Here is a 25126-nt window from a genome sequence, read left to right on the forward strand (position 1 = left end):
GCAGCATTTTCCCCAGCTTCTTTCTAGTCTTGTAACCATGATTGTCGTTCAGGTCTAAAGTTCTCATAAAAATTTCGTTTTTACTTCACGCTTCACCCTGCTGCAAGACTAGCAGGGTGAAGCATAGCTGCAGTCCCGTGACTTTCTTTTTTAAAAAATAATTTTATTTATTTGTTTCTGGCAGTGGTGGGCCTTCCTTTCTGAGTGGGGTTTTCTCTAGGTGCAGTGAGCAGGGACTCCTCTCTAGTTGTGGTGTGTGGGCTTCTCGTTGTGGTGATTTCTTTCGTTGTGGAACCGGGGCTCTAGGGCGCAAGGGCTTCCGTAGTTGGAGCATGTGGTCTCAGTAATTGCATCTCCCCGGCGCTAGAGCACAGGCTCAATAGTTGTGGCTCATGGGGTTAGTTTCTCCTCAGCATGTGGGATCTTCCCAGATCAGGGATGGAACCCTCGTCTCCTGCATTGGCAGGCAGGTTCTTTACCACTGAGTCACCAGGGAAGCCCCCATGTCTTTTCTGATCAGAGTCTTTTGTGGCTGAGCTTTCTAGCTGCTTTTATAGCTACACCTTCTACTATTCTCTGAGTGTACCCTGAATTACAACCAGACTGTGATCCTCGCTTCTCTAAATATAGCCTCTTTGTCTTACTGCTGTTCTCTTCTTATTCCCTCTTCCAGATGTTTCTCCCCTTTTTCCCTTTTACTGCCTCATTTTCACCAGTATTGAATGTTTTTTGCTACCATTAAGGTCCAACTCATACACCATTTCTTTTAGAAAGCCCTTTTAATATTATACAGTTGGGGATATAGTATTTGTTGCCTCCATTCCATCTTCTCAAAGAACTTTCTCCTTTTCTGACGTGTGCTTATTGGACATGTATATGCATGTACAATTCCTATATTATACTCTATATTCTAATTATTTGTGTACTTGCCTTACCCACTCACCCCACCTCCATAGCAAGTTCCTTAAGAGTAGATTAGTTTATCTCCTACAACTCTGCCATAACTCTTTCTTCATAGATGCTGAATATGTACATTTATTGACTCAAACATATATGAGGAAACATTTCAGAATAACCATTATATTTTTATTATTTTAGGCTTGACCGTCTTTTTATCTTGCTGGATACTGGCACTACTCCAGTTACGAGAAAAGCTGCTGCACAGCAACTTGGAGAAGTGGTGAAACTTCATCCCCATGAGCTGAATAATCTATTATCTAAAGTAAGAATTCTTTTTTCCCTTTTAGTTTAATACAGTTGTAGAAATTTATCCATGGGTAAAAACATAAAAGGAGAGAAGGAAGTTGTCTTATTAGTGACAGTTTGTGGTCTTCAAATTCATTAAATAAGTCCAGTATTTTCCCAAATATTTAAAATTTTTTACTATTTTTTTGTCATAAGGTTTTATGTCAAGTTTTATTGTCAAAGGGATTTGATAATAAAGAACCTTTGGCCTGTGGTACAAATTTGAATCTGATCCAATGTGGTAATGAACTAAGTTGTTAATCTAGTTTGTTAGTGGTCTAACTTGTTCTTAGCAGCTAATAATTATATCAGTTGACAGTCTTCAAATGGATGAGTACTCATGGGTAATGGTGGAAATATATGAGAAGCTAGTTGTCATTACATTCTTAGTTATTAGCTCTTTGAAAGTGGAGGCTTTCTCCTTTGGTGGATAAGTGTTTTCATAATCCTAGCCCATGTTCTTTCCCTAAGCAGTTGCTTTATTTTTACTGATTTCTGTGGGCTTGTAGAAGTGTGCCTGTGTGATGTGCTCTGCTCAGTCGTATCTGACTCTTTGTGACCCCATGGACTGCAGCCCACTAGGCTCCTCTGTCTGTGGAATTTTCCAGGCAAGAATACTGGGGAAGGTTACCATTTCCTACTCTAGGGGATCTTCCCAACCCAGGGATAGTAAGCAGCAAATTCCATGTGTTTAATTCTCTGGCATGCAAAATAAAAACAGGAGTGTTGGTGTGTATGTTTAGTGGGAGTGGGGGCAGTGGATAGCAGATGGGATGGGAAGCAATATGGTAACCCAAATATTGGAAGACCCAAGATACCTCTATTCCCACCAGTCTTATCTCCTCCTCTAGTTCTGATTTGTCCCTCCCTGATTCCTATGAGTAGGAGTTCTAAGCCCTCGTCATCCTATACAAATCTGACCTCTATTCCTGTCATGGGGGCGAACAGCAACTCTATCTGCAACACACTCCTCACTTAGATACTATCAGAACTTTCTAACCAAGACATCCATGGAGAGAGAGTGATTTGACATCTACAGGTTCCATGTTCTCAGAATGAAGAAAGATGCACATTTGACAGTACTGTACTCATGTGTTAGATGTGGGGATAGAGAGGCACACCCGTTTCTTCTCATCCCAAGGGAAGAGATGGAGGACTGAGTGAACTGAGACTGGAAACAGTGGATAAGACTAACCTCTGCTGAACTGAGAAAAAGTTTCCAGCCTTCCAGTGAGTTGTGTCCTTAACTCAGACCCCATCGTATGACTGCCATCAAATAATTCTAAAAGAGGCAAAGTTTGTTTTTAGCACTTTCTCATCTCCTATCCCCTCTCTGCCCTCAGTGTTTTCCTGTTGTCTCCAGTTTTATTTTTGTGAAAAATAGCTTTATTGAATGGATTTTATATACCATGTAATTCATCCAGATAAAGTGTACAATTCAGTGATTTTTAGTATATCCACAGATACGTGCATCTGTCACCACGATCTAATTTTAAAACATTTTTGTGTGCTAAGTCACTTCAGTCGTGTCCTACTCTTGGCAACCCTATGGACTGTAGCCCACCAGGGTGCTCTTTCCATGGGATTCTCCAGGCAAGAATACCGGAGTGCGTTACCATACCTTCCTCCAGGGGATCTTCCCTACCCAGGGACCAAACTCGTGGCTTCTGCTGTACAGGCCGATTCTTACCCACTGAGCCATTGGGGAAGCCCTGAAACATTTTTGTTTCCCTCAAAAGAAACCTCAGGCCTATTACCAATCACACTCTATCATTCTTCCTTCCATGCCCAGTCCTAGGCAACCACTAATCTACTCTCTTTATAGACTTGCCTGTTTTGAACATTTTATATTAAATATGTGGTATTTTGTGATTGTTTTTTCACTTAAATGTTATTTTCAAGGTTCTTTCATATTGTGTGTGCTAAGTCACTTCAGTCGTGTGCAGCTCTTTGTGACCCAGTGGACTGTAGCCTGTCCATGGGGTTCTCCAGGAAGAATACTGCCATGCCGTCCTTCAGGGGATCTACCCAACGCAGGGATCAAAACCCATGTCTCTTTATGTCTTTGGCATTAGCAGACAAGTTCTTTACCACTAGCGCCACCTGGGAAACCTTCTTTCATATTTTTGCATGTTTCATTTTTCATTCTTTTTTGTTTCCAAATATCATTCTTTGTATGGGTATGGATAATGTTGGATATACCACATTTTATTTATTTCTTTATCAGTTGATGGACATTTTAGTTGTTTCCACTTTTTGGCCTGTTGTAAATAATGCTGCTATGAAAATTTGTGTGCAAGTTTTGTATGGATGTATGTTTTCATACATGGGTGTATACTAGACAGTAGAATTGCTGGGTCATATGGTAACTGTGTTTAATTTTATGAGGAACTGCCAGACCACCTTCCAGACTGGCTCCACCATGTTACATTCCCAACAGCATGTATGAGAGGTCTGATTTCTTCATATCCTTGTCAGCACTTTTTTTTTTTTTTTATTTTGTTTATGTATTTTTGGCTGTGCTGGGTCTTTGTTGCTGCATGTGGGCTTTCTCTAATTGCAGCAAGCAGGGACCACTCTCTAGTTGTGGTGTGCGGGCTTCTCATTGTAGTGGCTTCTCTTGTTGCAGAGCACAGGCTCCAGAGTGCAAAGGCTTCAGTATTTTACTAGTTTCTAGTAGTATACTAGAGCTCGCAGGCTCTAGAACGCAGGCTCAGTAGTTGTGGCACACAAGCTTAGTTGCTCCACGGTGTGGGGAGTCATCCTGGACCAGGGATTGAACTTGTGTTCCCTGCATTGGCAGGCAAATTATTAACCACTGTACTACCAGGGAAGTCTCTATTACATAACTATTAACTGACTGTTTATATTCATACCAGTGTGTATGAAATGATACTATAGTTTTGATTTGCATTTTCGTATGACTTATGATGTTGAACGTCTCTTCATTTGTTTATTGACCATTTCTATATCTTCTTTGGGGATCTGTCTATTCAGATCGTTTGACCATTTTTAAGTGGGATGTTTGTTCTTTTATTGATGAGATGTAAGATTCTTTATACATTTTAGATTCAAGCTCCTTATCAGATATGAGGTTTGCAAATTCATTCTGCTAGTCTTGAGGTTGTCTTCACTTTCTTAATGGTATCCTTTGAAGCACAAAAGTTATTAGTTACAATGAAGTTGACTTTATCTTTTTTAAACACATGACCTGTGTGCTCTTGAGATCATATCTAAGAAACCTTTGCCTTATCTAGGGTTACATAGGTTTATCCCCATGTTTTCTTCTAACAATTTTATAGTTTTAGTTCTTATTTTTAGTCTTTGGTGCATTTTGAGTTAGTTTTTGTGTCTGGTGTGAAGTAAGGATTTTATTTTGTTTTTATTTTTTTTTTAATTTTTATTTATTTTTGGCTGTGCCGGGGTCTTCATTGCTGCACGGGCTTTTTTCTGGTTGCAGCGATTGCAGGTTACTCTTCATTGCGGTGCACGGGTTTCCCATTGCAGTGGCTTCTCTTGTGGAGTGCGGACCCTATGCGCTCAGACTTCAGTAGTTTGGCATGTGGGCTCAGTATTTGTGCTCCCTGGCTCTAGAGCACAGACTCAGCAGTTGTGGCACACAGGCTTGGTGGGATCTGAGGCATGTGGGATCTTCTTGGACCAGGGATCAGACCTGTGTCTCATGCATTGGCAGGCAGATTCTTTACCACTGAGCCACCAGAGAAACCATGAAGTAGGCATTTTAAGTCATTGTTTTGGTGCTGTAGCACCATTTGTTGAAAAGAACCTTTTTTCCCCATTGAATTGCTTGACACTGTTGTTGAAAATTGGTTGACCATAGACACACAGTATTATTTTTGAACTAAATTCTTTTCCATTGATCTGTTTATCTGTCCTGCCGTTACCACACTGTCTTGATTATTGTTGCTTTGTAGTAAGCTTTTAAATCAAAAAGTGTGAATCTGCCAACTTTATTATTTTTCAAGATTGTTTTGGTGATTCTTGGCATCTTAAATTTACATATAAATTTTAAGATCAACTTGTCTATTTCTGAAAAAAAAAAAAAAAAAGCTGGGATTTTGATAAAAATTGTGTTGAATCCGTATTCAGTTTAGAGGGTATTACTATGCTAATAAAATTAAGTCTTCTAATCCCTGAACATGAGGTGTTGTTTATTTGGGTCTTCTTTAATTTCTTTCAATAGTATTTTGAATTTTTTTTAGTCTTCATTATACAAGTCTTGCACTTTTTTGGTTAAATTTATTCTTAAGTATTTTATACTTTTTGATACTATTATAAATGATATTTTCTTAATTTCATTTTCAGATTGTTGAATGTAAAAAAAATACAGTTGATTTTTGTGCAACGTATTGGTCTTATATCTTGCTCTCTTGCTGTGCTTACTTACTTTTCTGATGGTTTTACAACTCTTGCATTAAGTAATGGGACTTAGTGACTAGTACGCACTTTGCTTTTTAGTATGTTAAAGACTTATTTTTTAAATGCACTTAAGCATTCTTTTATTTATTAAGTTTCCTGTTTCCTTTTTTAAAAAGTTAATTATTTATTTTTGGCTGTGTCTGGTCTTGGTTGTGGCATTTGGGATCTTTTGTTGCGATGCTCGGGCTTCTGTCCGTTGTGGCACAGGGACTCAGTAGTTGTGGCTCGAGGGTTTAGTTGCCCCATGGCATGTGGGATCTTAGTTACCCAACCAGGAATTGAACCTGCATCCCCCTACATTGGAAGGCGGATTCTTAACCACTGGATCACAAGGGAAGTCCCCTTCCTGTTTCCTTTTTTTAAAGTGTAGTGATATTTCTTGTGACTGATAGAAAATCTTATAAATGATTTTAATAATTGCAAAGTGTTTTGTATAAATTTGAGAGCTGCTAAATTAGAAATTAATAAGTATGTTTGTGTTCCTCTCTTTTGACTATTTAAACAAACAGTATTTTTTGGTGTGTAACTTTTGTTTTACAATTTTTTAAGGTGTTGATATATTTAAGGAGTACAAATTGGGATACTCGGATTGCAGCAGGACAAGCTGTTGAAGCTATAGTGAAAAATGTACCTGAATGGAATCCCGTGCCAAGAACCAAACAAGGTGCTTTTAAGAGGAAAAAGTAGTTTGTAGTAAAAACTATACATTTTATGTTTTACTAATTCCACTTTTAAAGGCTTAATTTTCATACTTCTAGGTGCGGTCTTGTCAGGAAATAAAATTGAACAAGGTGCTTTTTCACCATGTTTTAAAAATTGTACCAGACAATTTTAAATTATTAATTCTACAATATGGTTGATTTGCAGAGATTATTGCTTCCCTCAAGGATTTATGCCCTAAAAAATGAAATCAATTAAGTATAAATATTTTATATTTAAAACAGTCAAATTTTTCTTATTGCTGTGAGAATAGGGTAGTTGTTTACTAAATTTAATAAGCACAATTATGTGTGGATATTTGGAGAGGTCAGTCTTTAGTCCTTTTATGCCTTTTAGATGTCTTTTAGTGGAAATTACTTGTTCTCTGGTTATATATGACACTTGAATGTATGCTTTTACAAATTTATAAAGGTACACATTTTAATTAAATGAGAATTTAATATGGTGTAACTGCATTTCATTTTCAAGTCAGTTTTAGTAATACAAGTGTTATCCTGTCTTAACTTGTCTAAAATTTTTACTTTAATTTGCTGCACCTATTATTTTGAGGGATTGTGTTAGTTTGTCTTCTCTCATCAAAAGAAATACATAACCAGAAGTTATAAATTGTTTTAGAAAAGAGCCATTTTCTTTCCAGCTTATTACCCCTGCTTATTTTGGTATACAGAGATACTAGGACTTAAATTCTTTTCAAAAAAAAATTTTTTTTTCCCTTCGGCACAACCTTGTTAATGAAATCTTAGTTCCCCCACCAGGAATTGAACCCAAGCTCATTGCATTGACTACATGGAGTCTTAACCACTGGACTGCCAGAGAATTCCACTCCCCAAAAAAGCTTTAAATTCGTTACACTAGCATTAAAATACATAATATCATTAGTATCAAATATATTGTCATCATTAGAAAACATCAAGAAATTCATCAAGTTCCCTTTCAGTTTAGCAAGTATACTTTAGTTTGTAGAGAATTATATGCAAATGACCAGCTCAACAAACTATTGTCAGTGAACAATTTATAGTATATATAAAATTTTACAATGGCATAACCTTTTTGGGAGGAATACAGAACATTTTATAAATAGTTTTAGGCCCCAGATAGATATTTAATTTTAGCAGTTTAACAGGAGATTGTAATTTGCTTATGTTATGAGAAATGAGTCCTATTGATTGAGTAGTTCCTTTATGTCCTAGATAGTCCTAGGTATAGGGAGTGATGATGCTCATTAGTGTTATTTATGAAAATTTATATGAATATGTTTATAAACTGAAAGGTTTATTACTGTGATAAATTACCTTGGTATCTTTCAACTAACAGATAACATGATTTTTATTGTACATATTTCAACATGGGGATACATTTCTTCATGTAATATTGTGCATGTACAGTCAAAAAGTTACACACCCACTAACATTTTGATAGTTTGTAGAAAGGGAGCCATCTGCTAAATAGTTTTTTCGTAAATAAGAACTGATCATAAATAAATCCACAATAGCTTTTCTACTTCCTCCACATTTTACTTTTCTTAAAGTACTACCCACCCACCTGAAGTAATGCTATTTTCTTTCATTCTGCGCTTTGGCTGTATAATCAAATTGAATGTTTTCAAACCTCATCTAGAAACTACTTCAGAAAGTGCTATGGAAGACTCATCTACTACAGATCGATTGAATTTTGACAGATTTGATATATGTAGATTGTTACAACATGGGGCATCACTTTTGGGATCTGCTGGTGCAGAATTTGAAGTACAAGATGAAAAATCAGGTATGTAATAGTCCTGTAGAAAAAAGTCTGAAATGTGTGTTCAAATCAGTTTGTTACTTGGTGTGCTATGTTATCAGTCATACAAAACCCCACAGATGCCATGAAATGTACATTCACAGAAGTTTGCAGTTTGAGATGTGGGGCTTAGGGAGGGTGACCAGGAGCACTTTGTCTAAAACAAATAGGAATATTTTTCATCCCTTAATGGAATATGTGCTATATATATATACATATATATATATATATGTATGTATTGTTAATAGATATTAGTATGTCAGCATACATATTAATATTTTAGTATTTCAGTATAGAAATTGTAAAGTGGTACCCAAGAGCTTTAGTTGAGTAGATTTTAAAATCCAGGATTAGCACAGATTGTGGTAATGTTTTCAGATTTCTTGAAATTTAAGAGACTATGACAGTTCTTTTTATCATATGTTTTAAATATTTAAGTAATTAGATCTACTGATGCTAATGATCAAAGCAAAAATGAAAAATAAGTCTTAGATAGGTAATTGTCCCATTATCTTTAAACTTACAGAATCCATCTGGATATAAAATAAATGTTTTGGCCATTCAAGATTGATGCCTTGAGTGGAAAAAACCTTGATGTTTTTAATGGATTTCTGTAAGTAAATAAATTACTTTTTTGACTTAAACCAAAACAGAACAGTGTTTTGTTTTGTTGCTAATTAATCGTTAGTCAAAGCATATCTATCTAGCTAGATTAATGAAATGATCTTCAGTTTGTTCATCTTAAAAACAAAGTCAGATACTCATTTTCTCTTGCCTGATACGCTTTCTATTGAAAAATCTAGTGTAGTTATTTATAGAGAGAATAAAGAGAAGAATTTGCTTAAGTTCCAGAAAAGCATAGTTTTTTTAAATAAGGGAAGTAGAAGTCTTCAAAAACTTTAAAATTTGAAAAAAGTTATCTCTAAGTTTACTAATCAGTTTACGAGTCTTAGTAGAGTTCCCATAAACATTATGAGAGGTTATTGACCCTTATCTAGGGAAAAAAGTCAGTGTGACTTTTGTCACTAAAAAAGAAAGTGTGCTTGGGACGTGTCTTAAAGATGCTGATTTAATACATCTGTGGAGAGTTCTGGGAAATTGTATATTAAAAGAAAAAACTCCACAGATGACTGATATGTCAGCAGTATTGGGAACCCCAGTTTTTTTAGAATTCAGGTTTTTTCCCTGTAAGTCAGTATGTTAATGTTGATAAGTCATAGCGTGCCGAAGAGTGCTCATTAAAACCCTTTAATTAGGTTTTCTTTAAATGTTTGTTCATCTGTGTTGATCTCTACATATTTATAGATGACACGTACATGATTAGCATAGGTGCTAGTCTGGTTCCTTTGCAGTTGTGTTGGTTATTTTCCCCAGTAGAACTTTCCCTGAAATGGGAGGACTAATTTGGAGCTCTTTGTGAGTGTACTGAATTTATGATCCAGAAGTTTTCATGTTGGATGCCTAGTGCTTTTCCCTCTTGGGAGAGCAGCCTTAATTTTTTTTTCTTTTACTGTAGCTATCAGTTCAGTTCAGTTCAGTCGCTCAGTCATATCCGACTCTTTGCGACCCCATGAATCACAGCACACCAGGCCTCCCTGTCCATCACCAACTCCCAGAGCCCACTCAAACTCATGTCCATTGAGTTGGTGATGCCATCCAGCCATCTCACTCTCTGTCATCCCCATCTCCTCCCATCCCCAATCCCTCCCAGCATCAGAGTCTTTTCCAGTGAGTCAGCTCGTCGCATGAGGTGGCCAAAGTATTGGAGTTTCAGCTTCAACATCAGTCCTTCCAATGAACACCCAGGATTGATCTCCTTTAGAATGGACTGGTTGGATCTCCTTGTAGTCCAAGGGACTCTCAAGAGTCTTCTCCAACACCACAGTTCAAAAGCATCAATTCTTCGGCGATCAGCTTTCTTCACAGTCCAACTCTCACATCCATACATGACCACGAGAAAAACCATTGCCTTGACTAGATGGACCTTGGTTGGCAAAGTAATGTCTCTGCTTTTTAATATGCTATCTAAGAGAGGTATAATTCACATGCCACATAAATCACCGATTTTAAATGTGTACAATTCAGTGAGTTTTAGTGTATTTACAGTTTTGTGTAATTTTAGAACATTGTCATTACCTCAGGAAGAAACTCGATATCTTTTATCACACTCCTATTCCCCTTCACCCCTGCTTTTTCTTCCCAGACCTAAGGAACCATTAATTTACTTCCTTTATCTATAGATTTGCCTATTATGGGCATTTCATATAAATGGAATCGTATGTAGTCTTTTGTGACTGACTTCTTTTTACTTAGCAGAATTTTTCCAACATTTATCTATATTGTAGTATACATGTTAGTACTGTTTAGATTTTTTTTCTAAATAGTGTTTATTACTGTTATAGGGTATATCCGTTTTTTAATTTTGATCAAATATAGATAACATAAAATTTACCATCCTAATCATTTTTAAGTGTATAGTTAAGTAGTATTAAGTACATTCATATTGTTGTGCAGCCAATCTCCAGAACTCTTTTCATCTTGCAGAATGAAACTTTATACCTATTAAACAATAATTCTCATCCCTTTCTCCCCTCAACCCCCCCGCCCCACACCAGCAATCACTGTTTTACTTTCTGTTTTTAAATTTGACTACTCGAGGTACTTCATCTGAGTGAAATCTGTGGTATTTATCCTTTTGTGAGTGACTTTTTTCACTTAACATAATCTCCTTTCACATAACATAATGGAACAACAGACTGGTTCCAAATAGGAAAAGGACTGCATCAAGGCTACATATTATCACCCTGCTTATTTAACTTATATGCAGAGTACATCATGAGAAACCCTGGGCTGGAGGAAGCACAAGCTGGAATCAAGATTGCTGGGAGAAATGTCAATAACCTCAGATATGCAGGTGACACAGCCCTTATGGCAGAAAGTGAAGAAGAACTAAAGAGCCTCTTGATGAAAATGAAAGAGGAGAGTGAAAAAGTTGGCTTAAAACTCAACATTCAGAAAAAAAAGATCATGGCATCCAGTCCCATCACTTCATGGGAAATAGATGGGGAAACAGTGGCTGACTTTATTTTTCTGGGCTCCAAAATCACTGCAGATGGTGACTGTAGCCATGAAATTAAAAAACGGTAACTCCTCGGAAGGAAAGTTATGACTAACCTAGACAACATATTAAAAAGTAGAGACATTACTTTGCCAACAAAGGTCCAGCTAGTCAAAGCTATGGTTTTTCCAGTAGTCATGTATGGATGTGAGAATTGGACTATAAAGAGAGCTGAGCACTGAAGAATTGATGCTTTTGAACTGTGGTGCCGGAGAAGACTCTTGAGAGTCCCTTGGACTACAAGGAGATCCAACCAGTCCATCCTAAGGGAGATCAGTCCTGGGTGTTCATTGGAGGGACTGATGTTGAAGCTGAAACTCCAATACTTTGGCCACCTGATGCGGAGAGCTGACTCATTGGAAAAGACCCTGATGCTGGGAAAGATTGAGGGCAGGAGGAGAAGGGGATGACAGAGGATGAGATGGTTGGATGGCATCACTGACTCAATGAACATGAGTTTGAGTAAGCTCCTGGAGTTGGTGATGAACAGGGAAGCCTGGCGTGCTGCGGTTCGTGGGGTCACAAAGAGTCGGACACGACTGAGCGACTGAACTGAACTGAATCTCCTTTCATGTTTATCTGTATTGTATGTATCAGAATTTCCTTCCTTTTTAATAAGGCTGAATAATAATTCCGGTGTATGTTTATACCATGTTTTGTTTTATCAATTCATCTGTCGTTAGATACTTGGGTTGCTTCTACCTTTTAGTTGTTGTGAATAATGCTACTGTGAACATAGACATGCAAATATCTATTCAAATTCCTGCTTCCAGTTCTCTTGGGTCTATGCCCAGAAGTGAAATTATAGGATCATATGGTAATTCTATTTTTGATCTTTTTTTTTTTTACAACTGCCATACTGTTCTCCATAGTACCTGTTTCATTTTGCATTCTCACCAACAACCTGTGAGGTTTTCAATTTCTCCACATAACTTTATCAGCTGCTGTTATTTTGGTTTTTTGGTAGCAGCCATACTAATAGGTATGAAATTATTTCATTTTCTGGCTGAATAACATTCCATTGTATGAATATAATATTTTGTGTATTCATTCATTGTTTGAAGACATTTGGGTTGTTCCTACCTTTTTGGCTTTTATGTAACGCTGCAATAAATGTTCATGTACAGATTTTTGTACATGTATGTTTTCATTTCTTCTGTGTAGATACCTTTTGTTGACTATGATGGCTACTCCATTTCTTCTAAAGGATACCTACCACACTAGTAGTTATCATGGTCCTTTGACTGTGCAGATCACAACAAACTGTGGAAAATTCTTAAAGAGATGGGGATACCAGACCACCTTACCTGCCTCCTGAGAAACCTGTATGTAGGTCAAGAAACAACAGTTAGAACCGAACATGGCACAATGGATTGCTGTAAAATTGGGAAAGGAGTATGTCAGTGTTATATATCATCACCCTGCTTATTTAATTTGTATGCAGAGTACATCATGTGAAATGCTGGGCTGGATGAAGCATAAGCTGGAATCAAGATTGCTGGGAGAAATATCAATAACCTGGGAGAAATATCAATAACCTCAGATATGCAGATGACACCACCTTTATGACAGAAAGCAAAGAGTAACTAAAGAGCTTCTTGATGAAAGTGAAAGAGGAGAGGGAAAAAGCTGGCTTAAAACTCAGTGTTCAAAAAAACTAAGATCATGGCATCCAGTCCCATCACTTCATGGCAAATAGATGGGGAAACAAATGCAAACAGTGAAAGACTCTTTTCTTGGGCTCCAAAATCACTGCAGATGGTGACTGTAGCCGTGAAATTAAAAGATGCTTACTCCTTGGAAGGAAAGTTATGACCAACCTAGACAGCATATTAGAAAGCAGAGACATTACTTTGTCAACAGTGGTCCGTCTAGTCAAGGCTATGGTTTTTCCAGTAGTCATGTATGGATGTGAGAGTTGGACTATAAAGAAAGCTGAGTGCTGAAGAACTGATGCATTTGAACTGTGGTATTAGAGAAGACTCTTGAGAGGCCCTTGGACTGCAAGGAGATCCAACCAGTCCATCCTAAAGGAAATCAGTTCTGAATGTTCATTGGAGGGACTGATGTTGAAGCTGAAGCTCCAATACTTTGGCCACCTGATGCGAAGAATTGATTCATTAGAAAAAACTGTTGCTGGGAAAGATTGAAGGCAGGAGGAGAAGGGGACGACAGAGGATGAGATGGTTGGATGGCATCACCAACTCGATGGACATGAGTTTGAGCAAGCTCTGGGCATGGAAGCCCGGCATGCTGCAGTCAGTGGGGTTGCAAAGAGTTGGACATGACTGAGCAACTGAACTGAACTGATGTAGATACCTAAGAATGGACTTGCTGGGTCTTGTGGTAACTGTTTTACCGTTTGAGAAACTGCCAGACTATGCTCCAAACTGGCTTCACCATTTCACATTTCTCTGCTGCTGCTGCTAAGTCACTTCAGTCGTGTCCGACTCTGTGTGACCGCATAGACGGAAGCCCACCAGGCTCCCCTGTCCCTGGGATTCTCCAGGCAAGAACACCAGAGCGGGCTGCCATTTCCTTCTCCAATGTGTGAAAGTGAAAAGTGAAAGTGAAGTCGCTCAGTCGTGTCCCACCCTTAGCGACCCCACGGACTGCAGCCTACCAGGCTCCTCCATCCTTGGGATTTTCTAGGCAAGAGTATTGGAGTGGGGTGCCATTGCCTTCTCTGTCACATTCCTCTAGCAGGATACAAATGTTCCAATTTCTCCACATCCTTGTCAATGTTTGCTTCTTATTCACTGATTTTGACTCTTACCTGTTTTTGACTCTTATCTGTACCAGTGACTATAAAGTGATACCTCATTGTAGTTTTGATTTGCAATTTTCTGATGACTAATGATATTGAACATATTTTCATGTGTTTATTGACTATTTCTATATCTTGTTTGAAGAGTTGTCTATTCATATGTTTGCCCATTTTTAAGTGGGATGCCTGTTCTTTTGTTAATGAGGTATAAGAGTTCTTTATATATTCTGTATATAAACCTCTTACCTAATAAATTATTGACAGATATTTCCTCCAATTCTATGCATTATCTTTTCACTTTCCTGGCCTTCGAAGCATAAAGTTTTTAATTTTGATGAAATCCTGTTTATCTTTTTCCTTTTGTTTCTCAAGCTTTTTGATATCGTATGTTAGAAGTTTTTGCCAAATCTGAGGTCATATTTATGCCTTTGTTTTCTCTAAGAGTTTTATAGTTTAACTCTTACTGTTAGGTATTTGATCTATCTTGAGCTTACTTTCGTACGTTGTGAGTCTAACAGTTCTTTTTTTTCCTTTTGAGGTTGTTTTTGGTTGTTAATTATTATTTCTTTGGTTGCACTGGGCCTTCACTGTTGGGCAGAGGCTTTCTCTCTATGTGAGTGGGGGCTACTCTCTGTTGCGGTGCACAGGCTTCTTACTGTGGTGGCTTCCCTTGTTGCAGGGCACAGGCTCTAAGTGCGTGGACTTTAGTCGTTGCATCACGCGGGCTTAGTAGTTGTGGCTTGTGAGCTGTAGTTGCCCTGTAGCATGTGGAATCTTCCTGGGCCAGGGATCGAATTGGTACCCCCTTCATTGGCAGGTGGATTCTTAAAAACACTGTACCACCAAGGAAGTCCCCAATATCATTTTTCACATGTGGCTATCCTGTTGTCTCAACACCATTTGTTGAAAAGATTCTTTTTCCCCCATTGAATTGTTTTTGCATCCTTGTCTGCAGACATGTAGTCTTATTTCTGAACCCTCAATTCTGTTTGATTGTCTGTGTCAGTATTTCATTGTCTTGATCACTGTTGCTTTTTAGAGGTAATTTTTAAAATCAAGAAGTATGAACCTCCAACTTTGTTGTTCTTTTAATGATTATTTTGGATATTCTTGGTCTCTTGCATTTCTGTGTGAATTTTAAGATCAGTTTGTCAGTGTCTGTAAAAACCCAGCTGATATTTTGATAGAAATTGTTTTGAATCTGTATATCAATTTGAAAAGTATTACTGTCTTACTGTTAGGTATTCTGATCCATGAATATAGAGTGTTCTTCCATTTATTGAGATCTTTAATTTCTTAAACCAATATTTTGTAGTTTTCAAAATATAAATTCTTAAGTTTTGCTTTTGATGTTGTTAGTAAAATTACTTTGTTATATTTAAGTCATTTGTTTATTCAAATCTGCCTTCCCTTCCCTGTTCTTTAGATGAGGGACTTTGTATAGCTTTACCTTTGAATTCACTTATACTTTGTCCTGTTATCTCAATTAAGTTGTTAAGCACATTTGTTGATTTAAAATTTTCAAGTATTGTATTGTTTAGTTCCAGACTTACTTAAAAAGAAAACTGGCATATTTTGCACATATAAGTCACCCTTTTCAAGTGTATGATTCTGTTTTTAAAAATAGTTTCTGTAATGAGGTATCCTGTCTTCTCATTGTGACAGTATCTTCCTTTACATTGAATATTGTTATATTAGTTATTTAAAAATTTTGTCTTCCAGTTCCAACATCTGGGTTACCTAAGAGTTGATCTCCATTAACTGGCTTTCTTTTGGGATGGGTTACATTTTCTTGATTCTTTGTATGTCAGTTATGTTGGATTGCATTTCTCACATTTTAAATGTTTATACTGCAGGCTAGATTCTGTTATATTCTTCCAGAGAGTGTTTTGATTTGTTTGGTTTAGTTTGGTTGTTTTTGCTTGCTTGTTTTAATAGGTATTTAATTTGATGAAACTCAAATTGCAAACTCAATCTCGTTTGTGGTGGGCAACAATTCAAATCTCAATTCAATTTTTAGCTTTATTTGGACTATTTGGAGTCTGTGTTGTCCATGCATATTTCAGAGATCATCCAGAGATTTGGCTTTCTGTCTGGTTCTCTTCTTTCTGGGTTTTCTCTATTTTCCAATGGTTATGCTGTTCCCAACTCTCTTACCTCTGGTTCTTCAAGCCAGACATACTGGGTTTTTTACACAACTTTTAAATGTAGACTATGACTGCACAGCATACCATAGACTGGGTCTACCTTCACGCTAAAGAGTTCAAGAATGGGAAAGTCCCTTAATACCATGCTTTCTTCAAGGCACTGATAACTCCTCCAAGTATATGCCTACTTTTGTTCTCTTTCCAGTGCCTTCAGGTGGTTGTTTACTTTTTTTTAAGCTAGAATTTGTTTGTTATCTTTGGAGGGGTAGTCCAAAAGAACTTAGCTATTATTGGAAGCTAATCATGATAGAACCATATCTTGCAGCTTAAATATTTTAAGCCCAAATTTTTATTTTCAGAATGATACCTTTTGATCTGTTTTTGAAATATTGAGGGATTTTACTTGGAACATTCAAAATCTACTTTTATGCCTTTGTCTTTTATTTGGGCTATCAAATAGATTACTAAATAAATATAGGAATGTGTCATTTCAGAATACTGTAAAGGCCACACTTGGAATAAGCTTGTATTTGAGAGATCTTTTCTGTCAAATAGAGTCTAGATTGTTTTTTTTTTTTAAAGCCTGGTTAGATATTTCAGAGAATGTACAAAGGGTAGCTGTAAAATAATAAGATGGGTTTATCTTCATAGGAATAGATCTCATTTTATATATACTTGATAATTGACAGGACTTAGCAGCAGCAGCAGGGCAGTGGGGTAACATCAGTGAGTGATATTACTCCTAGAGTGTTTTTGTTAGCTAGAATGATATTTTCCAAGGTTCAGTAAAATACTTACTCTAGTAGGTAATAAAGTTTATGACATGTTCAGAGATTGTGAGTGGTGTGGTTTGTTTTATTATCAAGAGAGGTGTTCTAATAGTTAAAATTTTTTTTTAATTTAATCGAGTTTGATCTTCATGTATTAGAAAGCTTCATGTATTAGAAAGCTGATTTGAAGAAAATATATTTCTTTTCTGTTTAAAGGTGAAGTGGATCCTAAGGAGAGGATAGCACGCCAACGAAAGCTATTACAGAAAAAACTTGGCCTTAATATGGGAGAAGCCATTGGAATGAGCACTGAAGAGCTCTTTAATGATGAGGATTTGGATTATACCCCAACTTCAGCAGCCCTTGTAAATAAACAACCTGTAGGTAAAACCTTTGGATGTCTGACTGCAACTAATAATATGGGCGATTTGCTTTTATTTTGCTATGCAGTTGCAACTAAAAAAAAAAAAAAAGTATTCTTTATTTCTGCTCATTGTTGCTTGCTGCTGCTGCTAAGTCACTTCAGTCTTATCTAACTCTGTGTGACCCCATAGACGGAAGCCCACCAGGCTCCCCCTTCCCTGCGATTCTCCAGGCAAGAACACTGGAGTGGGCTGCCATTTCCTTCTCCAATGTGTGAAAGTGAAAAGTGAAAGTGAAGTCTCTCAGTCGTGTCCAACCCTTAGCGACCCCACAGACTGCAGCCTACCAGGCTCCTCCATCCATGGGATTTTCCAGGCAAGAGTACTGGAGTGGCTTGCCATTGCCTTCTCCGCATTGTTGCTTAGTGTCACCATAATTTACTATCTCCATAAGTTGAATTTCTAGTGATAGATTCTGAAGAGATAGAAGGTAGCATCTGCCTGCCTCATAGGTGCTAGACTATTAGATAAAAGCTGTGGTGGACCTTTCAGGAGAAATTGGTGTTGAGAAATCATAGTTGCACCAGTTGCTCTTTCCTTTATTCTTCAATGAAGAAAAAAAAATATTTCAGAGGGTAGGAGATAGTAAGGGCTATCATAGTTATCATGCTGATACTAGAAATCTTTAGAGCTGATTCTTTTGAGAAAGAGCAAACATGATGAAAGCTTTCAAACAGTGCAGAAGGACATACGGTATGAAGTAAGTTTCTTTTCTGATAAATGATGGACAAACATTTCCTTGTGTCTCACAGCAACCCTTTTAAAATTATTTGTCCTTTTTTTCCTGAAATTTTCTGTGTATGCACAAGTCCTTTTTAAGCCATGCCTGCCTGTATGTGTGGGCTTCCAAGGTGACATTGTGGTAAAGAATCCATCTGCTGATGCAGGAGACGTGGGTTTGATCCCTGCATCAGGAAATTCCCCTGGAGTAGGAAATGGCAACCCACTCTAGAATTCTTACCTAGAAAATTCCATGGACAGAGGAGCCTGGCAGGCTGCAGTCCACGGGGTCACAAAGAGTCAGACATGACTGAGCATGCATCCACACCCGTCCATATATATAGACTGATCACATTGTTTTTTGATAACTTCTTTCTGTTTGTAAGGCTGTACCATAATTTTGCTCTGTATTTTTCCTGTTTCTATTTTTCCAATTCCCAATGGATCCCTGTGTGCTTCTTTTTTTATACATTAAAGTACTCATAAGCTCCAGTAAAAGCTGTGGCTCTCTCCCCTCAGAAGAATGTACATACATGTGAAGTAGTACCTCTCAGGGGATTTAGTGCTCTTACTTCTTGGCCTGTTTTACATGAAACCCATATCTTCTCATTCCCTTGGCCTTTCATTTTGCTTAAGTGGAGAATGGTTCTATTTGCTGTTATTCTAGTTATCCTCTAAATCATTAGAATTTGTAAGTAAGTTTTTTAGCATTGAGGAGTGTGTGATGATGATGGGACTTCTGTAGACAAGGAGGAAAAAGCAGATTCTGGAGGGAAGAATGGCAGAAAATATAACAACAGACATGAAGGAACAGAAAGATGGAGTATGAACTGAAGCATAAGATATAAATAAAAAACAATAGAATAAAATAAACGAAAACAAATGTGATCACAGTGTGGTAATTGGATATTGTGTAGGGAAATTAATAGGTAGGGGTATTAGAGAAAATAGGCTATAGACAGAATAATTGGATAGGCAATGGCAGCAGCAAATTTGGCAGGATCCAAATTTGGTTGACTTTAGATGTCAGGGACCTTTGGGAAGAGTTGTTGAGGTTTATTGTTGTAGTTTTCATCACTGCTCCGTTACCTTATATATATGCTAGTGGTCCCTGGACCAAGTCTATAGCAAGGCACCCACACCAGTGACCCTGACTGTTTGAGGTAGTGTACCTTTCAGTTGAATCTTAAATCAGTTAAGGGCAGAAGGATTTTTAGGCTGTATTAAAGCATTTTTATTCACAGCCTTAATAATGTCTCCTATGAATGGAAGAAGGAGCAAAAGTGGTATGCAGTGAGTGGTTAAGAGGGAAAGACCAGTTACTTATCAGGTCTTCATTCTTAGTTGTGTCCGACTCTTTGCGATTCCTTGGACTGTAGCCTGCCAGACTCCTCTGTCCATATAATTTTCTAGGCAAGAATAGTGGAGTGGGTTGCCATTTCCTGCTCTAGGGGATCTTCTCAACCCAGGGATTGAACCTGGGTCTCCTGTGTCTCCTGTATTGCTGCAGAATCCTACCTGCTGAACCATCTGGGAAGCCAGTTACTTATGGCTACAGTTATTTTTATATTTTCAGTAGAAGATAATTATAATTTTTTTAAAAATTGACATTCTTTATGCTTACATTACGGCTTCCCTGGTAGCTCAGTTGGTGAAGAATATGGCTGCAGCGCAAGAGACCAGGGTTTGATCCTGGGTCGGGAAGACCCCCTAGAGAAGGAAATGGCAAACCACTCCAGTATCCTTGCCTGGAAAATCTCACGGATAAAGGAGCCTGGTGGGCTGCAGTCCATGGGGTCGCAAAGAGTCGGGCATGACTGAGTGACTTGAGCGACTAACTCATTTATATTATGCTTTTTTTAAAGTTTCACCTCTTCTAAGTCCTCACTGGAGTCAGGATCATACTTTGCCACATTTATGACATAAAGTTAAGAAACCCATGATCTTTTCCCGGCAACTGGAAGAATAGGGAAGAAAGAAAAAGAGAGTAAAATTATGGTACAGCTATACAGCAGAAGAGCATAAATCTGTCAAAGAAGAATGTAGTCAGTTTGTATGTAGTGAAACTTACAGACTTTAGTCCTCTTTTGAGGCTGAGACTGTGGATATATATTTTAACTTCAGAAGTTCAAACTGCATATTCTTTTATTCTTTTAGACTCTCCAGGCCGCTGAACTGATTGACTCAGAGTTTCGAACAGGAATGAGCAATAGACAAAAGAACAAAGCTAAAAGAATGGCCAAATTATTTGCAAAACAGAGATCCAGGGATGCAGTAGAAACAAATGAGAAGAGGTAGTAATCCTTTGTTTGCTCATTTATATATTTATTGTTATACCATTTTATTTAATTAAAATTTTTTAAATTGGAGGATAATTGCTTTACAGTATTGTGTTGTTTTCTGCCATGCAGCAGTGAATCAGTCATGACTGTGTGTGTGTGTGTGTGTGTGTGTGTGTGTGTGCACGCCCCCTCTCTCTTGAGCCTACCTCCCACCTCACCCCCATCCCATCCCTCTAGGTCGTCACAGAGTGCCAGACTAGGCTCCCCATTGTATATAGCAGCTTCCCGCTAGCTGCTGTACATGTGGTAGTGTAAATATGTCAGTGCTACTTTCTCAGTTTGTTTCACCCTCCCCTCCCCCCACTGTGTCCATAAATCTGTTCTCTACATCTGTATCTCCATTCCTTCTCTGCAGGTAAGTTTATCAGTATGATTTATGATTTTTCTAGATTCCATATATATGCATTAATATATGATACTTGTTTTTCTCTTTCTGACTTACTTCACTCTGTATAAGGCCCTAGGTTCATCCACCTTACTACAACTGACTCAGATCTGTCTCTTTTTATGGCTGAGTAATATTCCATTATATGTGTGCATATATATATTTTTATATATATATGCAACAACTTCTTTATATTCATCTGTCATAGACATCTAGGTTGCTTCCATGTCCTGGCTTTTGTAAATAGTACTGCAGTGAACACTGGAGTACATGTGTATTTTTGAACGGTGATTTTTCTCAGAGTATTTGCCCAGTAGTGAGATTGCTGGGCCATATGGTAGTTTATTCCTAATTTTTTAAGGAATCTCCGTACTGTTCTCCTTAGTGGTGTATCAATTTACATTCCCACCAACAGTGCAAGGAATTTCCCTTTTCTCCACATCATCTCCAACATTTATTGTTTGTAGACTTTTTCGATGATGGCCCTTCTGACTGGTGTGAGGTGATACCTCATTGTAGTTTTGATTTACATTTCTCTAATAATGATCCATTTTTTTGCTTATTTAAAACAGTGATGTTGGGCTTAACTTAAATCTTGGTCTGCTTGATTTCCAAAAATATTTGGATGACATTGCCTTTAGCTGTGGAGTACCGTTTGGATTGTTTTGCTCAATTATCAGAGAGCGTATTTACTATTACTAGAAACTAGGACAACTTCCCCAGGAAGATCCATATATGCAGATTTTTCATAATAATTACGAGCTCTGAATGAGGATTGAAGATCTTCCAAGGGGAGTGCATTCCAGGTAAAGGGAACAAGTGTAAATACCTGAATCATGTAATCAAGAAACAAAAAAGTTGTGTGGCTGGGATGAGTAGACTGAAGTAAGAGTATTAGAGAGTGAATTCAGAGAGATGGCCTGAGGGCTACAAGTTAAGACTGCTACTTTTGTAAGGTGAGAACTGTCACCGAATTACATCATCTGTTCCTTTGGCTGAGGGCTAAGCCAAATGGTAGGTAATAATCCAGGCTTATTTACCTAATCCTGTTGTAGGAAAGCTCTGTGGGTGAACTCACTGTCCTTACTCTCTTATATTCATTGTGGTTCACAGTGTTCTGTATTCACTTCTTTTAAATAAATGGTGACCTTTTTTTTTTTTTTTTAAGCAATGATAGCACTGATGGGGAACCAGAAGAAAAGAGACGAAAGATATCAAATGTTGTTATTAATCAGTCTGCAGTTGATTCCAAAGTTCTGATTGATAATATTCCAGACAGTTCTCCCTTAATTGAAGAGGTACTACTGAATTACCCTGAAGCATCCTTTGAAATCATTTATAATTTTTTCATACTAATGTGTTAGTAGATGGTATAATATAATAATCTGTTAATTGAGAGAAATTTTGTTATTAAAAATCAAAGTACTTTTTGTTAGTAACATTTTTTGATTATTTAAAAGCCTATTATTATTAGTCCTGCGAATAAATACGCTTAAATTAGTAGCATAAAATAGATCTTTTTAATTAGTATTAATTTGGTTTTTCTTATTCAGACAAATGAATGGCCTTTGGAAAGCTTTTGTGAAGAACTTTGCAATGACCTTTTTAATCCCTCCTGGGAGGTAGGATTTCTTCATTACAATTTCTCTCAACTCTTGTTTTCTTTGCTAATGATAGGAACCATATCAATCATAATCTGTCTTGTCAGAGTCCTTATTTTTCCCCTATGTCCCTCTCAGAACCACTTGTCAGGGCACTTCATAGAGTTGCATATCTCTCTCAGACAGTAAAAAATTTCCTTTGGAAGTGGACAATTTTGATTAAAACCAAGCAGTTTGCAAGCAGTAGCTTAGCCTCAGAAATATTTCTTCTAAGAAGATCTTGAACAGGTCTCAGTATGTAGCAGAGATGAAAGTGAAGTTCTTTTGGTTGAAATTGAGGGTTGGTAATCTCAAAAGATTCTTTGGTTGGTCTCTGAGTAATTTTAAAACACTGTTTTGGAATACCTTTTAGCTTTACCTTTAGCTTTCTGCTCCCAGATGTACTTCTGTTCAGTGCTGTTCAAGTTTTAACTAAAACGGAGTTTTTAACAAGTGGGGGCAGTGTCAGTGGCATGTTTCCTCCCTTTCAGATGACACTGCAGAAGGCTTCAGGGCTACAATTAAGTATTAGTCATGAGACATTTTATTAAATTGTCTTCCTTTGATGTTTAACACTGGGCTTTGGAACTTAGTTTTGATGTATTTATTTCTAAAATATTGGTGTTTGGACTATAAGGAACATTATATAATACTTCTTTTCTCTCCTTTGCTGTGGATAATGCTGAAAGCAAGTAGAAAGTAGAGGAGTGACAGCCAAGCAGATTAGTATCTCAGGAAGAATTCAGAATAGCTACTTTTTGCCTTTTAAAAAATAAAACCCATATAATCAAACTTGTGAGATAAATATATGTAATTCTTCTTGGATAATAGAAGAAAAACACATTCTTGTGAAGTCCCACTCAGTTTGTTCCAATTTCTTAAAAATCTAGTATCCCTTTTTCATATTGAAGAAAAGTTAAACACTGTTTCTTAAGCATTTAACCTCCGATATTTGCTTCTTGGTTCTTTTTAGGTTCGACATGGTGCAGGCACTGGACTTAGGGAAATCCTTAAAGCTCATGGGAAAAGTGGTGGTAAAATAGGAGATAGCACTTTAGAAGAGGTAAGTTTAAGTGTAGTAAATCAAATTATCATCAGATTTCAGTGGATATCCTCTTTCTAAGACAGGAAAGTAGCAGAGCATGTGCCATGAAGTAGAAATGAGAGGTAGATAGTAAGAAATATGGAGGGGTGAACATAAGGAAAAAGGTTAAAAAATTAGGAAGAGGTTTATTTATATTATAGATAGAGAAAGAATGAGTTCGGGGAAAGATATGTTCAGAAATATTGAGTGGAAAAGTATGTAGAAGCACTCATATTTGAGCAGGGTATAATGGATTAGAATATAGAGTAAGATGAATGAGAGTATAGTTTAAAGGGCAATAAGCAGTATGACTGGTGTAACATGGAGGCAGTAGTAATAGGCTAGATAACAGATACTTTGGCCACCTGATGCAAAGAGCTGACTCGTTGAAAAAGTCCCTGATGCTGGGAAAGATTGAAGGCAGGAGGAGAAGGGGATGACAGATGATGAGATGGTTGGATGGCATCTTTGACTCAGTGGGCATGAGTTTGAGCAAGCTGTGGGAGTTGGTGATGGACTGGGAAGCCTGGCGTGCTGCCGTCTGTGTGGTCGCAAACAGTCGGACACAGCTGAGCGACTAAACCGAACTGAAGAGATGTAATTGATATTACAGCAACCTTAAGTGGTTTCTCAATTTCTCTGGGAGTGCAAGTTAAATAATAGAATTCATGAATTTTATAGATTTTGGTACAGTGTATCTAAATAATCATCAAAGAAGATGTGGTTAATATTGAAGATAGTAATTGGGACTATTCCATAGTTTGGTTTTTGTTCCTACAGCTAAAATAATCTGTCCCAGTGTTTTGTTTTAGTTTGCTGTGATAGTTTAGTCTTAGTTTTTGGACCTAATATGTTTTAATATGTTATTAAAAAGTGATTATTTTAACAGATGATTCAACAGCATCAAGAGTGGTTGGAAGATCTTGTTATTAGACTCCTTTGTGTGTTCGCTTTAGACAGATTTGGAGACTTTGTTTCTGATGAAGTAAGTATCTCCTAAGGGAGGCTTTACCCAATCAGATTTCAGATTCTTAAAATATATATATATATATTTTTTGCAAATGTGAATTTTCTTGCTTTCTCATTTTTAGGTTGTGGCACCAGTTCGTGAAACTTGTGCTCAAACATTAGGTGTGGTGTTAAAACACATGAATGAAACAGGAGTTCATAAGACTGTGGATGTGCTGCTTAAATTACTTACACAAGAACAGTGGGAAGTTAGACATGGTGGTCTGCTAGGAATAAAGTATGCTTTGGCAGTTCGTCAGGTAAACATTTCAGTTTTGAAGCATGTATGGGAGAGTTTTTTCCCCTTTTATTCTCATTAAATGGAATGGCTCTAGATTCTTAGTGTTACAGATAAGCCAGTCCTTCAAAATTTGCCTTCTTGAGGTAGTATCATAGAGACCAGTGATGCTAATAAGAATTTAAGTACGAATTAAAAGAGAATTATGCTTGGAAACCTGTTTCTGTTTCATAGCAAGACCAATTCTTGGTGAGATTTCTAGTGTATGATCACAGGAGTAGCCTTTGGGGGCTGACTCTAT

General features: G+C 37.3%; 2 protein-coding genes across 2 annotated transcripts in view; one reads left to right on the forward strand and one right to left on the reverse strand.

The window, feature by feature from the left end:
- Positions 1 to 25126, forward strand: part of BTAF1 (B-TFIID TATA-box binding protein associated factor 1) — a 93041-nt gene that overhangs the window by 13109 nt on the left and 54806 nt on the right. Inside the window, exons 2-11 of the mRNA XM_055425091.2 lie at positions 1099 to 1222; positions 6235 to 6349; positions 8023 to 8169; positions 17203 to 17366; positions 20286 to 20422; positions 22024 to 22153; positions 22409 to 22477; positions 23469 to 23558; positions 24469 to 24564; positions 24671 to 24847. Coding sequence (XP_055281066.1) covers positions 1099 to 1222; positions 6235 to 6349; positions 8023 to 8169; positions 17203 to 17366; positions 20286 to 20422; positions 22024 to 22153; positions 22409 to 22477; positions 23469 to 23558; positions 24469 to 24564; positions 24671 to 24847 — 1249 coding nt within the window. The remainder of the gene's footprint in view (positions 1 to 1098; positions 1223 to 6234; positions 6350 to 8022; positions 8170 to 17202; positions 17367 to 20285; positions 20423 to 22023; positions 22154 to 22408; positions 22478 to 23468; positions 23559 to 24468; positions 24565 to 24670; positions 24848 to 25126) is intronic.
- The window catches only part of LOC148776003 (uncharacterized), a 125086-nt gene that overhangs the window by 8207 nt on the left and 91753 nt on the right, over positions 1 to 25126 (reverse strand). The window lies entirely within an intron of this gene.

Source organism: Moschus berezovskii, chromosome 12 (genome assembly GCF_049115385.1).
Source record: "Moschus berezovskii isolate FMDL1 chromosome 12, NW_MosBer_1.0, whole genome shotgun sequence".
Taxonomy (NCBI): domain Eukaryota; kingdom Metazoa; phylum Chordata; class Mammalia; order Artiodactyla; family Moschidae; genus Moschus; species Moschus berezovskii.